Raw genomic sequence first — 15,542 nt, forward strand, 5'->3', positions numbered from 1 at the left:
TCGTGCACATAAAACACTTATTTTCTTGATCATTTTATCTAATCTATCATCAAGCAAATGCTCCTGGATAAAGGGACATTTACTGAATAGTCTTTTATCAGACAAGTATATCCATTGTCTTGTGTATTTAAAATGTAAAATTCAAAGAAGTTTTATTGACAGACTTCCAGTTCTCAATAATATGCCTTAATTGTTCTGTAAGCGTACATTACAATTTGTCATCTATTTGCAGGATTAGGTTAGAGAAAAATCCATCTTCCTTTCGCTTAAAAAAATCAAAAAACTTGTCTTTTTAAAGCTGCTTTTAAATGCAACCATGCACTAGTATTGTCCCTAGATTTTATAATAGGTAAGCACTACAGTGGTATGTTCGCAAGAATAAAAAAATGAAAAGATTAAAGTGAGATGAGATCACGTGCTTGGGGGAAAGGCCGTCTTTTCCACATAGCAAGTTGAGCAAATACAGTCAGATAAGAAAAAGGAGATCAGACACTGAACTGAATTTTTATTGCATTAAATTTGCAATACCACATTCATTCATACCCATGAGAGAATTTTATGCAACCTTCTGAGTTCTTTCACAGTGGAGTTCTGTAAGAGCCATTTACAACCATGCTGTCTATGGCTTTCTAGGCCTAAATTTCTAAGATACTGAGGTAATTTTTTCTAGTATGCCTTTAGTCATAATGAGTCCACCTACTGAATGTCTAAATATTTCCTGCAGAGACTTTGGAGATAAAGATTTCCTGTTGCTTGGAAACCCTGCAAGAAAAATATTGTTTACAAATGAGAAATTCTGATGCCTGACATCCAGGCAGCACAAGTGTTGGGTCTTCCTTCTCCACATCTTTACACATATTCAGGTGTTAGGTATTTCATTATTTAAGAGCAGGTAGAAAAGAAGACCATAGGTATTCATAAAGTGTCACACATTCTCCAAAGGGGTGTTTGAGTTAATACAGGCCATAAAGCTCTCACTTTCATTGTGTCTGAAAATGATAGTTTTTCAAAGGAAATTATGTCACTACTGAAAATATTTTACCAGAAGAAACTGCTGAGCACCAAATCTTTAAGCCACCAAGAAACTCTTGAGAATTTCCATTGTATCACAGCTTTCTGCCAGAAAAATTAATCTTCCTCTTCTGGGTCAAGAATATCAAGGCCATCAATACCATGTTTGGCCAGAACCAGCCCCAGTCGTGTGCCCAGCTTGGTGATTAGCCATGCTGTTAACCTTCTAAATCCAGTCTTCTGCAACTCCTCATCTAAACCTGGAATTCTTTGGGGCACATGAATAGGCATAAGGTCAACTGAAGGCCAGCTCACTTCAAAAAGCATGAGTTTCCTTATATATGTAGTTGGGTGCAGACAGAAATTTAGTTGAAGAGTAAAATTAACAGCTGAGAGGCAATAGAAAACAGCTCCTGACACTATCCTACAGTACTTCAGATCTCAGTTCTTGCCTCTCAGCTACAGTGCCTGCTTGTCTGTGTACTAATTTGAGCACAAGAGCAGCAAGCTAAGAGGCTTGCTATACCAAGAGTATTCCAAAGACATACCTGCACAGCAGTGCTATTCAGTTTCCTATTCAACCCTGTGTGGGACTAGGGCAGCCACTTTTTTCAGCTGAGGTCGCTAAATGGAGTCACAGGAGTCTTACCACATTCCCATTTTAGCAAAGAGCTTATGAGCAGTTCTGAAAGGGGAAGAGCCAAAATGCAAGAAGACAATGCACATGAACAAACAGCTGTAAAAACAAACAAACAGCTAGGATCAAGAAAGCAGAAACCATGTTAAACAGGTTCCTGCTATTGCCACGGTGCAGATATAAAACAAAATCAAGATATCTGGATATGGATATAGAATGGAATCCAGCTACTGTTAGACTTTTGGGGCTGTGGCAAATACTTGTAGAGTATTTGTTCGAAGTCTAGATCAAAGTCATTGCATAAACCACGTTGTTGCTTACACCTTTATAAAATTCCCAGTATACTGAAAAAAGCCTAGTGGCCAATAGAAGAGGAAGAGGAGTAACTCTCTGAGATAACTGAAGACTATGTTTGCATGTAAGGATTGCACACTGTCATAAATCAGACATATATTTTATCTGTATAGCTTTACAACACTAGCAAGGGCTATTCATCTGAGAAGGTTTGTTATCTGAACACATACATCTTAAAATAGGATGAACAAGTAATGAGCACTCAAGTATCCCATTGCTATCCATGTTTCTGATCCTCCAAGATAGGGTAAGAAATCAACTATGCTGCATAGCACATTAGCTAATTAAGAGGGGTAAAAACTGACATTCACACTATATAGTATATATTCTTCTAGGAAATTGAACTGGGGCTATCTAACAGAACGTCTTTCTTTGTTATTATAGAATATGTCTGAATTAGCAAATAAATTCTGCAGCAGAGAATATTCCTGGCGTCTGTTCAAGTTTGTAAACAAAATAGTGACAATATTAAAAAATGGCTGTGATACAGCTGCTGATTTGTCTTTGTGATTTTTTCTGGATCCTTCAAAACAGTCATTCTGAAGGTCCCAGATGTTCAGTCAAAAAAAGTATACAAAACTCACAAACCTTATTTGTGTTCCAAGCCCCTCATGCTTCAGTAAGGTTGTGCTTATTCCTGTAAAGGCAAAGTAGGTATTTCTTTCAATAACATTCACTTGTCATTAGAAAAATATCCTAATTATGAATTCAGAAGTGGCAGATTGTGAGATTCAGTTTGCAAAGATGATGTCACTGGTAGGGAATTGGTGGGTAACCTGCAATTACCTCTTTGAATAAAGACATCAGTGTTGTATCTCAAGAAATAATGGCTAATGATATGTCTTCCAAAAGGAAATAGCGTTATTAATTACCTTACTGTGAACACACCACTTATTGACAGCTTTGAAGGCCATTCATCCAATTAAGTATAATGACTAAAAGCTTCATTTGGCCTTCATGGTTATACAGATGGGCTAAAAACAGAGAGCAAGATCCTGATTTCATTTATAACCTTCATAAATATTCAGAGAAAAGTCACAAACACCCATGCAGCTACCCTGGATTCTATTGCCCTGATTAGAGTCAGACTGTGGCAGGTAATGATGATATAGAAAGCACTGTAAATTGATACCTCTAATACCTTGAAGACTTATTGTTGTGCAATAATACAATCTGTCATCTCTTCTGATTGTTACTAAGCACTTTGCTTCCAAGCACTTTCCCATCAGCATTTAGGGGGGAGCTCTTTCCTGAGCTATTGTCCAGGCCTGCACACATTTCAGTGACAAATGATTTACTTGCAGCTACAGTCCTTCGTAAGTCACTATATTGCTTTCATACTAAAAAACATATCTTTTGCAATATTTCACAGTTTCCACACTTTTTCTTTCCCAGATGAATCTACCAATCATTCTAAAAATCATTTGTTCATATTACACTTTGCCTCAGTTTCATGGATCTGCTTCTGATTTTATTCACAGACTGGTGTAAGAAGAAAATTCTACTGAAGCCAATAGAATTTTTTTGGATTTTCACTTTTGTACATGAGAACAGGATCTGGGCTCAGAACTAAAGAATCATTTTTATGGATCCATCTAGGCATCTCTCCAATCCTCATTAACATGCCATTTAATTATTAACATGACATTTAATTATTTTAATGGATGGCAGGACAAATCCTAGTGCAAGGCACACAGCTCAGCTAACGTCTCTAAGATAACAGTGTGGCTATTAACATTGCTTCTGCCATCACTGGCTTTTATCTTTGAACAGCAACAGGTTGCTAATGATATGTGGTTATCGTTTTCACATTTTGGAACATCAAAAATGCTGACAGACTAAGGTGGCAACAGTTTGTAAGCACTCAGGTAGAACATCAAAGACCTTACTAAAGGTTTAGTACACACCAGCAGTAGCAACAGTTTTAGATCCATCTGTACCACCAGTCTAATTGCTCAGAAATCTGATACTGATACTCAAATAACATCCAAGAAATGCTTTTTTGTTAAATGGAAAGCAGCATTACAGCCAAATGGCAAAACAACGGCAAGTGCTTTGTTTCTATGCAACGCTGAAAAACCAAGAAACTCACAACCTTGTAACAGCTGACATTGTGGAATAACTTAATGCTGCCAACAGGTCTTGAGAGAATGCTGAATTATATGCAAATATATCAAGTAAATGTTTTTAAGTGATAGGTCTTCACCCTGTGCAAACAAGTTGCAACAGAAGTATTTATCAAGGGTGTCTGATGCAAAGAAGTCAGATTAATTGTTTATGCAGAGGCATTCAGTCTGCATTGCAATGAGCAGAAGCATGGACAATAAATATTTCTGGAAACTACCTCCTTCATAGGAATGACTGTGAATGAACTAAACACAATGGGAACAATTTTAAGCATGATTTTAACACCTCCTGCCAGTTTGCATTGGCTCTGTTCACTTAATGCTTGAGAATATTTAGATTTGACATGAAGAAGGGAGAGTAATTGTTACTAAGCAGTCCAGAAATATGTCTGCTTTGTAGATGAGCCTCACACATACAGAATACAAAAAACACACTCCTATCTGAGGATGTCTGGAAACCCATCATTCCAGGAACAAGGTGATTTTTTTAACTTGAAGCTAGTAAAGATGTTGATCTCTATTTGCTGTGTTACCTTATTTTTATTATTATAATTAAGATCTGATAAAGTGGCAGACAATAGTTCCTGCATGAACAGAAGATGTGCAGAGATCCCAAGAATAGGTCTACTTTGCTTTTCCCAGTTATTTTTCAGAAGTTCCATCTAGCCTCCATATTTTCCAAGTTAAGGCAACCATTTTTGCTACTATGAAGGTGGGATCCAGGGATTGTCAAAGTATAGCTAAAACACAAATGGAGCAGATAGCTCTGAAATGAGAGTCCAAACTGTGTGCAGAGATGCAGAGCTGTTCAGTATCAGTCCAAAGTAAAGCTTCAAAGCCTTTTCAGTCTAGATAGAGATTCAGGGTCAGCTTTGGTGTTGGATTTTTTTTGTTTGTTTATTTGAGACATCTTCATTTTTTAAATGAAAACAGGAGTGAAAGTTCTCCCTGATATGTTTGTTCTCTGTAGTTCTGATACTACATAAGCAACAGGACTGTCAAGTGACTTTGCTTTCCTCATATCATTTGCCAAACAGCAATGAAGTACAGTGATTGCAAAACTGTAGTCATACATCCTCCTGTATGACATACCAAAATCAGACAAGTAAGAATAAGACACTTTTTATTTTTTAGGTTTAGAGTTTGTTGAAATGGAAAGCTGAAAAACTAGTCTAATCAGTATGACCAGTCCCCCAAGGCAAACAGAAACATCATAACCACCCCACATGCTATCCTGTCACCCCAAACTCTTTCCATTCAAGGACATCAGAGGAAACTGAGGAAGGCAGCAGTGATATAGTTCCTTTGGAATCCCTTCACCCCTACTTTGCCAGACTCTGTGGCACACTTATGTGGTTATCTGTTTGGCCCATAGTAAAACCAACCAACCAACCAACCAAACAACCCTCATATTCCATATCACTGGATGACTATTTAACAGTCATATTTACCAGAACTGCCATACATTGGGAGATACAAATTCTAAGCATCTCAGTGAAAAATCCAAGAGGACAAGCTCACTGTGCTTTATAGCATGTACAACAAGCAAAACTATCTTTTGATCTTGCACTCGGTTGCAAGTCAGTAACTACACATAATGAAGAAAGTCTCAGCCTTCAAAAGCCTTAGAAATTCATTAGGGGAACTGTTTTAAAGATCATGTCATTTTGTAATGAAAGTCATGCAAAAGTCATATTCTCAAGTAGTAAACAAAAATTTGTTTTCCAATTAAAGTATTTAATTATGACAACTACCATGATGAGCAAAATAACAGAATATTACCAATGAAAATCTAATTTCTCTATAGCATCCTAACTGAGGACCTCATTTTCCAAATATGTTTAACTTTAATAGCAAAAGTAGCATCACTGATTTTATGTGTTCTTTTTGGTTACTAAAGGTAATCATGAATACAAACATTTCCAGGACTGGAAATTAAAGTTAGAACTGTCTCCACAGTACAAAAAAAAAAGAGTGTAATAACTTTTTACTTTCTGAAGGCCACAACATTAAGGTAAGATTTATATGAGCTTTCAATTCCTAAATAAACTAAATCATACACTATCAAAGTGCCTCTGTAGCAAAAAGGATGAATGTTTGAAGTTAACAGAAAACGCTAAGTGCCAATATGAATAAAAAAATATCATTGGTAACAGCAATCTTACCATACAAAAATTATTCAGCTCAGTGCTTATGCACAAAGACTTCTAGATACCATGAACCATAATAAATAAAATTAGAAGCAAAGCATAGGAGAAGGAATCACATTTCATGATATACTGATGTACAGCATATTATATACCTGTGATGCAAACACCACCCTGCTCCACTTTCCATTGTATGCTTCTTACTGGTCAAAATAATAATATTAGCCTTCTATTAACCCTGAATACCATTACATAATTTGTGATTGACACTATTTTAGAAAGACTAATGGGATTTGGGATACTTACACTTCCATTATTATATCACTAGCCAGGCTATCTATTTATCATTCATGGCAGGCACTAAAATGGGATTGAAACAATAGTGTATAAACTATATATCCCAGTAAGTTATGTCTACTACATCAGTGAGACAGAAACAATAATTAAAAAAGAGATAAAAAATTAAAAAATTTGTCTGAAGCGCATTAAAAAAAAAAGTGTTCTGTTAATATTCTTGCCTTGAGAAAATCTTCCAATGGAGTCAATGAGAGATTATCTTGGGCAGGGAGTACTGAGCTGGCCTTTACACATTAAAAGATAAATCATATATAGCTGATGCAAGTCAGGGAGAAAAAAATGTTACGGGAAATGTTTATCTTTTCCAAATCTTTCTTGAGGGCAGTGTTAAAAAAAGGTTGATGTGATTGAAGCATAATGTCATCACTTGCCAGGGGAAATACAGGATGTTAAGAGGCTGATTAACCTGCCTTCACAGTGCAAGCATGTTGGCCCTAAATTTATATCATATTAACTTTTTATCTTCTGAAGTTCTCCAACTGCAAATGCACAGGTAAACTCAAAAGGTACCTTTACTGCAGTTAAAGTGTGAGATGGCAGCTGTGTGCCATATTTAAACCCAGAGCTCATCTGAACTTTTTGCAAATCTGAGGAAGGCCAGCTCCAAGGATTTAGTTTAGATCCATGCCTAGCTAAAGGTAATTGAGGGCAAATTATGACCATTTCAATCAGAGGAAATACAGAGCAATATTGCTTTTGTCAGTGTTGCTTGGACTTGCACAGAATTTCTTGATGTTAAGAACAGAATTTGATCTGAAACATTTATTCCTACATGCATTTATAAAACACATTGTTTATGAACTGTATGTGTATTTTTATATGCTTCAGGATAAGTAAGTAACTATTTTTCAGTGGCTTCCCCCAGCTTAGTAACTAACACTCTGCTTCGATTTACAAAACAAAGTTCTCACCTTTAGTTGTTAGGAGTTTCTATTTTTGGTTTAGCAATACTCTTGGAATGCTGCAGAGCACAAATGGATGCTGCACCTTCTCCCCATATATAGAAGATGGCTCCCAGGAACAATATGTTAAGCTTTGAAGATAGCATGCTCCAATAGGAAGGTGCAGGAGGAAAGTTTCAAAGAACCTGACAAAAAGCACCACTCCAGCAGAAAGCCCTGAAGGCAAATAAGTACATGCCAGTTCATGCCTGCTAAAACTGTAAGAACAGGCTATTCCAGAGCATATATCAAGAGATCCTCAACCTTGTTGACACCTTGATGTCTGTTGGAACACCAATGAACAGCATCATTACTCCTAAATTCATTAATAAGGTCACTCACTCTCAGGTGACTCTTTCCAGAGACATAAGCTTATTCACCTGAGTATAAAGCGAGTGTGTTAATACTTTCTCCCAAAGTCTGTAGAAAATAGCCTTATGTTAAAATTGCATCACATTACAGATTAAAAAATATTATGAAAATAAGTTTATAAAGTCAAATGCTCCAAATTCAGCAACTATAGAATTAGGGTTGCTTTATTGTTCACATATAACTTTTTCCACAGGATGTACAGTGATCACATTAAGAGCTGAGATTACACTTCTTGCCTTCTCTCCATCGCCTCTCAATTTACTAGAAGAGTCAAGCTTTAAAGACTCATTTCTTAGAGACTTTTCTAGGCCTCAACACTGTTGCATCTGATATGTTTCATACATGCTAATCAATTACTTTTACAACATCCCAGTGAGATGAACTGGCCTTAATTCACTATCAGTTAATATAAAAGCACAGAGATGTTAATATAAAAAGTATATACTAACTTAGGTGTCTCATTTGAAATTTTTCAGATTCTTTAGCCTGACATGGTACTTCCTGTGTTTAAAGCACAACTCCTATTAAGTCAGTTACATCACTGAATATTGGGTACTTCTGCAAGTTAGATCACCAAATCTTGAAATATAGTATCCAGAAATGGGGAGCACAAAACCAATGATATCTCAGTTTAAATGCTTAAATGACAACTTGGTTTAAATACCAACCTCTATTTTTGCAGTCCTGGCAATTCCATACCTCATTCACTATGCAATTGCTAACTTTGGCATGAGTTGAGGCTGTGCTCCTTAGAATCACAGTTTCTTCTGCCATGTGATCCTGATTCATCCCCATAGCAGGTTCTTCCTGGCTGATGAATGAAGCAAAGATTTTGCTGATGATACAAAACTGGGAGGAGTGGCTGATACACCAGAAGGCTGTGCTGCCATTCAGAGAGACTTGGACAGGCTGGAGAGCTGGGCAGAGAGGAACCTCATCAAGTTCAACAAAGGCAAGTGCAGGGTCCTGCACCTAGGGAGGAATAACCCCAGGCACCAGTACAGGTTGGGGGCTGACCTGCTGGAAAGCAGCTCTGCAGAGAAGGACCTGGGAGTGCTGGTGGACACCAAGTTAAGCATGAGGCAGCAATGTGCCCTTGTGGCCAGGAAGGCCAATGGTATCCTGGGGTGCATCAGGAAGAGTGTTGCCAGCAGGTCGAGGGAGGTGATTCTCCCCCTCTACTCAGTACTGGTGAGGCCACATCTGGAGTACTGTGTCCAGTTCTGGGCTCCCCAGTACAAGAGGGATGTGGCACTACTGGAGCAAGTCCAGTGAAGGGCTACGAAGATGTTTGGGGGACTGGAGCATCTCTCATATGAGGAAAGGCTGAGAGAGCTGGGCCTGTTTAGCTTGGAGAAGAGAAGGCTGAGAGGAGATCTTATCAATGTGTACAAGTATCTGAAGGGAGGGTGTCGAGAGGATGGAGCCAGACTCTTTTCAGTGGTGCCCAGTGACAGGACGTGAGGCAACGGGCACAAACTGAAACACAGACAATTCCATCTGAACATGAGGAAATACTTCTTCACTGTGAGGGTGACAGCGCACTGGAACAAGTTGCCCAGAGAGGTTGTGGAGTCTCCTTCTCTGGAGATATTCAAAACCCGCCTGGATGCAATCCTGTGCAATGTGCTCTAGGTGACCCTGCTTGAGCAGGGGGGTTGGACTAGATGATCTCCAGAGGTCCCTTCCAACCTCAGCGATTCTGTGATTCCGTGAAAAAAAAAGTGTGTGACATGTAATTAAAGGCTATATAATACTGGAAGAGTATGACTCTTGAGAAGGGTGAATAAGATCCTGGAGCATGTCACAGGACCTATTTTCCAGCACTGTACCACAAAGTCTTAATACCACTGCAAAAATTGATGGAAAGAGTCTCAGGAAGAGTGTTGCCAGCAGGTCGAGGGAGGTGATTCTCCCCCTCTACTCAGCCCTGGTGAGGCCCCGTCTGCAGTACTGCGTCCAGTTCTGGGCTCCCCAGTACAAGAGGGATGTGGCACTACTGGAGCAAGTCCAGCGAAGGGCCACAAAGATGATTAGGGGACTGGAGCATCTCTCTTATGAGGAAAGGCTGAGAGAGCTTGGCCTGTTTAGTTTGGAGAAGAGAAGGCTGAGAGGAGATCTTATCAATGTGTACAAGTATCTGAAGGGAGGGTGTCGAGAGGATGGGGCCAGACTCTTTTCAGTGGTGCCGAGCGACAGGACGCGAGGCAATGGGCACAAACTGAAACACAGACACTTCCATCTTAACATGAGGAAAAACTTCTTCACCGTGAGGGTGACAGAGCACTGGAACAGGTTGCCCCGTGAGGTGGTGGAGTCTCCTTCTCTGGAGATATTCAAAATGCGCCTGGATGCAATCCTGTGCAATGTGCTCTAGGTGACCCTGCTTGAGCAGGGGGGTTGGACTAGATGATCTCCAGAGGTCCCTTCCAACCTCAGTGATTCTGTGATTCTGTGATTCATCCAGAATTCTGTACTCCTCAGTCTAAGACTCACTAGTCCTTTGTTGCTCTATGCACCAGACCATCAACTTCCTTCTCATCCAAAGTACATAAAACTCCTTCCCTTCTGATATTTTACCCACTTCTCTAGCCTGTTTTTACCTCTCCTTCATAGCTACCCTTCTCTCTCTCCATTGTGTCTTTTTTCAACTTCTGTCAGCTTGTGTATATTTAATCGCTCCAGGACAATTTTCAGTGTCCCTAAAGGTTTCTCCATTCTGTTGGACTTGTGAGTTTTTACCACAGCGCTTTGTAAACAGCTGCCTGGTCACACTGGCAGGTCCTAATTGAGCCTTTTAGAATTCTCCATTGTTGTCCCTAGAATCTGTTATGGGGAGGATTGCGATCAGAAAAACCTGATCACATGCATCCATATAGATCATCAAGAATGGAACAGCAGGACAGAAGGATGATTTGCTGATTACGCCACTAACCTGAAAGTTGGGTGACTTTAGTTCAGTTTTTTCTCCATTACAGCTTTCTGTATGATCTGTGGAAAGTCGCCAAAGCCATCATCTGCAGAAGGATGCAAGCCCAAAAGACAAGACCAGAATGAAATGGAGGCACTCAAGAACAAAAGCATGACTCTTGAAGTCACATATACACTTACATTTTGACAGTAAAATTTCCTAATTTCATAAATGTTTATAGCCCAGCATCACTGTAATGTCTTGAGGGTTCAGAACCTATTTCTAATCCTATGCCTAGACCTGACTGGCATTGCCTTTAACATTAAATGTTCATCAACAGTTCTTGTAGCTTTAAGGCACCTTTCCAAAAGCCATCATTACTGAATTAGAGAACTGAGAATCTGCTTTCTTCTCTTCCTAGTCATGCACTTTTTGTCTTGTTTTCTGCAATGCTGGCAAAGCTTCACCTACTGGACTGGAGTGTGCTTGAGACTCAGAACATGACAGCCAGTAGCAAAAGCATTTTCCTGGAAAGCAGATTGTTTGGACCCCAATACATTCATGCAGAAGAGGGCAGAGAACCTGATTTTCCTGCAACTCAGCCAAGCCCTTTAACCACTAATGTTCTTTTCATCCTACTCACTTCTCTAACTTCCTCCCTTCATTAAAGGGCGGGGGAAAAAAGAGACCAAAGTCATGTCTATTTCTAAAAGAAACTACATAAGCACCTTAATACTGAAGAGGGTCTAGATCAGTGTAACGTATACATTCGTTTGGTCCAGTCAATCAAAATGTCAGCTTAAATACCTCAATACTCTTAGATTCACCTGCACCAATGAATAATCAGCACTATCTAAATTTTTCAGCACATGCCACTGAATGTAAGAAAATCCTACAACCAAATACAGTGCGTCATGCCAATCAAATGTTTTTAAAGTGAATCTAAAGAAACAGAAGTGGTGTAATTTACATGCTACAGTGAGCGTATATGCTACTTGATTATCAAACTTTTATTTCATTTGCTGTAACAAAGTTTCCAAAATTGAAGTTTACACATGGGACCATCGTTTACAAGACCCATTCTGAGGTGTATCTGCAGTTAGTACCAGTTAGGTACAGGAGAACATTGCAGAACATTGATAGTTCACATAACCTAATATAAAAACTGTCAAACTCTATAATACCTTCCTTACAAAAGAACAATTCTCCTCTTTATACACATCAAGCAGCAATTTTCTTAACTGCAGCAATTTTATATGTGATGATAAATTCTGGTGGAAATTTGCCCAATAGTTTGAATTCTCCAGAAAAGTAGTGCAAAGAACCCTCCCAAACTTAACAGTGTATCTCTTTCAAAATTCATGTACAATTTAAATACTTAAATATATATGAATTTCTTTAGAAAAATTGGATGCCTATGTTCATGATATTTGCACAGCTCTTTCTCTCTCAGAATTAGTCTTACTGTAGTTTGCAGGATTTATCATGACTACTTATAATCACTACTTGAAAAATTGACAGGCAAGGTTCTTTTTTCCCCAAGAAAAATACTTTGTAGGGCTTAAGAAATATATATCTTGGTAATTGAATTTAGAAAGGGAACGCACATAAGTGTAAAGAAAGGTCATCGTTAGCTTAAGTGTGACAGATCTAGTCCATATTAATCTATACTGACTTGATGAAAATCCATGACTTCACTGAATTTTGGATCAACTCCTAACAACTGAAGTTTCTACACAGATCTCAGCCAAAGATAACAAACTCTTACTATGGTGATTTTCAGATTGACCCTTTTGGGATAATACGCTTCATAAAAACCTAGACTATAAAACTCAGTTGGTTCTTTCAAGTTTAAACAGTTCCAAGGAACTAAATCAATTGCAATTTGAACTTTGGTTTGCATAAGCCTTTATGATATTTTGAAGTATCATAATAAATCTTCATTTTTTTATTATTATTGTGCATTAAGTACCTTGAGTCTCCCTTGGAAAAACTGTAACTCCAGCAAAACATCAAGTCTATTTCAAAAGGAGACTTGTTCTTTGCTTTTTGTTTTGCTTTCTTTGTGTCAAAGCATTATGTCTTCTCGAACTGTGAGTTTTGCTTCAGTCCAGTGATTGGGATTTCAGATACAAGTTACAGCCTAAGCCTGTATCAACTTACTTTATGGAAGTTTGTAGTGCTTAAATAATGCTAAATTCATGATAAAATGTCAGGATTAAAAATAATTTAGGTTTTATGACTGTCACTACCGTGGCCAAATTCCACTCTGTTTTAAAACAAGATAAAATACTTTTTACTTTATTTTCATTCAATATTATGAAAGCCATGACTTTGATTATATGGAAATCAGAGTGTAGTTCATGTCCTTCTCATGCGTGGTTTATATCTTTCCCCATCTAGCTTTTGTTGTGCTGGATCTTCTGGTTTCAGCTTGGGTGAGCTTTGAATATTAGGGAAGTCTGGAACAGTTAGATTAGATGTTTTTAAGTTTCATACTCTTTGTTCTTCATTTATCCACTATAAATTTCTGTAACTAAAAGTAAACAATTAAGAAAAGTTAGACTTAAAAAATTTTCAATTACAATCTTTAAAAAAAGAATTGTATTTCAATAAGTTTACAGTAATCTTTGTTAGTTCTAATCTTACTATAATCCATTAAATTATTTATAATTGGGAAATATTCAAGCCAGTAAAAGTTTCCTTTAAATTTTGAAGAAAGTCAAGCTAATGAGCTAGTCAATAAAACTAGTAGCTAGTAAGTCTTGAGTAAACAGCTGTACAAGTCTGCTGCAGTCTTAAGCCAGCCTTTGACAGCACTATCCTTTTCTACTGTATAAGAATATTTTCTTTGCTTCAGTTTATTCTTCTAATTCTGATTAATGATTAGTTCCTCCAGAGCTAAAACCCCCCCACCAAACAGAAATTGAGTAAAAGAAGAGAAATTATTCTCTTCTTCCAATCTGTTTATAGTAGCAGGAGGAGATCTATCATCGCTTAAAATTTTGAAGGATAAGGATGAGCATAAGTAAATTGATTCAATTTTCTAATTAAAGACAATATTTCCTTTATTTAATAAATCAGTTTAGATGAATATATATAGTTTTCTTATATAACTGGACTGTTTAGGGTAATTTATTTCAGTAGCATCAAGAAGATTAATTCCTCGATTTTTTTGTTCATTGAAATTTTAATTTCTACACAAATGAGGATATAATCATCATCTAATATATACCAATGCAAATATGAAAATCATCATCTAATACATACCAAATGTAAATATGAAAACATCCATATAACTGCTTAAATAATATACATTACATACAGTGAGCTATACATATTATAGCACATTTAAGATGAAGTTATAGCAGCCAGTGAAAATCATGTTTCCTTCAGGGAAATAACTACTGGTTATATTTAAGGCTTTCTGCTTTCTGATTAATATTATTTAAATCACTTAACTATTTTGATTAAAACCAACTCAACTTGGCTCACAAAAACATTTTTCTCCTGCGACTTGGAGCTTTGGTAGGTATTTGTATCTTATGGCAGGTATTTGTTGACCTTTAGGTAAAAAAGATGAATTTCCTAGAATTTTCCCTTTTAAAACAAGCACTGGCTGATCTTGGATGAGCTTTTCACCATTGCTACCACAATCAACGCACTTGTTTGTAAAAAAACTCACCTTTCCTTGGATCTGTTCATTAGCTTGTAAAAGAATTCCATTTTAAACCTCAATACTTATTGAATAGATCAATTAACTTACCTATACTGCCCCTCTTTTCCTAGTAAGATTTACTGCAATGTTGAATTTACCTTTAGTGCTACTTTTCCTAAATTCAGTCTTGGAGAGAGGTTGTTTGGCTCAGTAGAACTGTAACAAAATTAATTGGACAGCAAGTTCCCAAGTATTTGGCTAATTTCACAGAGATGACACAAGACTTTCAAACCCGGTACCTTAACACTGTCTAGTAGGAAGTGTCTTTTTTAAAAAAAAGAATTTAAACAATTACCATAGCAAATTTGTCAGTTTGGAAACTCAATTTCTAGTATGCTTGAAAGAAAAATGCTTTGCAAAACTAACGCGTGTTTTTTCTTGCATTACAAGAACGTGTTTACAATAAGTTAATATTTGTTCAAATGGTGAAAATTCATTTTAATTGAATGAATTTTCTGAAAAGGTTCATGGCCACAATAGTTTTATGAGTCATTTATTAGAAAAGATTGAGCTTTTTAAGAAGATCCAGCTGTAACTTCCCAGAGCATTGTACAAATTCTTTAGTAAGTACTGATGACTTTTTTTTGTGCGTCTGTGTGACTGAAAATGATACCCAGTAGTTTTGTTTATCAATGCAAAAACTTGTTTAAACATATTCAGAACTATGTTTCTCCTTTTAATGAATATGATCCATCTACTTCCCTTATTAAGAATTCTTTAATACCAGTACAATCAGAATTATGTGCACCTCAGATTCACAACGAAGTGAGACAATATAATGGTAATATGTTTTTATCTTTTCTGAACTAGAAAGACTACAGTACATCTCTACAGTGTTTTGGCATGGGGATAAGGACTCATAGTATATCTCACAAGATTTTTCTTTTACTCAGAAAATAGAAGTAAAGTAGATTTTTGGCAAATTAATTATCCTAAATTCCACAAAAAAATATTCAAGTAAACTAAAT

The 15,542-nt window shown here is 37.1% G+C and overlaps 1 protein-coding gene across 2 annotated transcripts in view; it reads right to left on the reverse strand.

Moving 5' to 3' along the window:
• RAB11FIP2 (RAB11 family interacting protein 2) overlaps positions 1–15,542 on the reverse strand; it is a 93,307-nt gene that overhangs the window by 32,175 nt on the left and 45,590 nt on the right. The window contains exons 6-8 of one of the 2 annotated variants that reach the window (XR_010884758.1): positions 10,881–10,962; positions 8,614–8,756; positions 2,591–2,639 (exon numbers count right to left, since the gene is read on the reverse strand). Coding sequence is in view for 1 of the 2 variants with exons in the window: in XM_067300297.1 (XP_067156398.1) it covers positions 13,377–13,392 (16 nt within the window). In the remaining variant the exon portion in view is untranslated. Of the gene's footprint in view, positions 1–2,590; positions 2,640–8,613; positions 8,757–10,880; positions 10,963–13,349; positions 13,393–15,542 lie in introns of those variants that run through there. The other variant, XM_067300297.1, reaches the window with a different exon arrangement.

This window comes from Apteryx mantelli, chromosome 7 (genome assembly GCF_036417845.1).
Source record: "Apteryx mantelli isolate bAptMan1 chromosome 7, bAptMan1.hap1, whole genome shotgun sequence".
Taxonomy (NCBI): Eukaryota; Metazoa; Chordata; class Aves; order Apterygiformes; family Apterygidae; genus Apteryx; species Apteryx mantelli.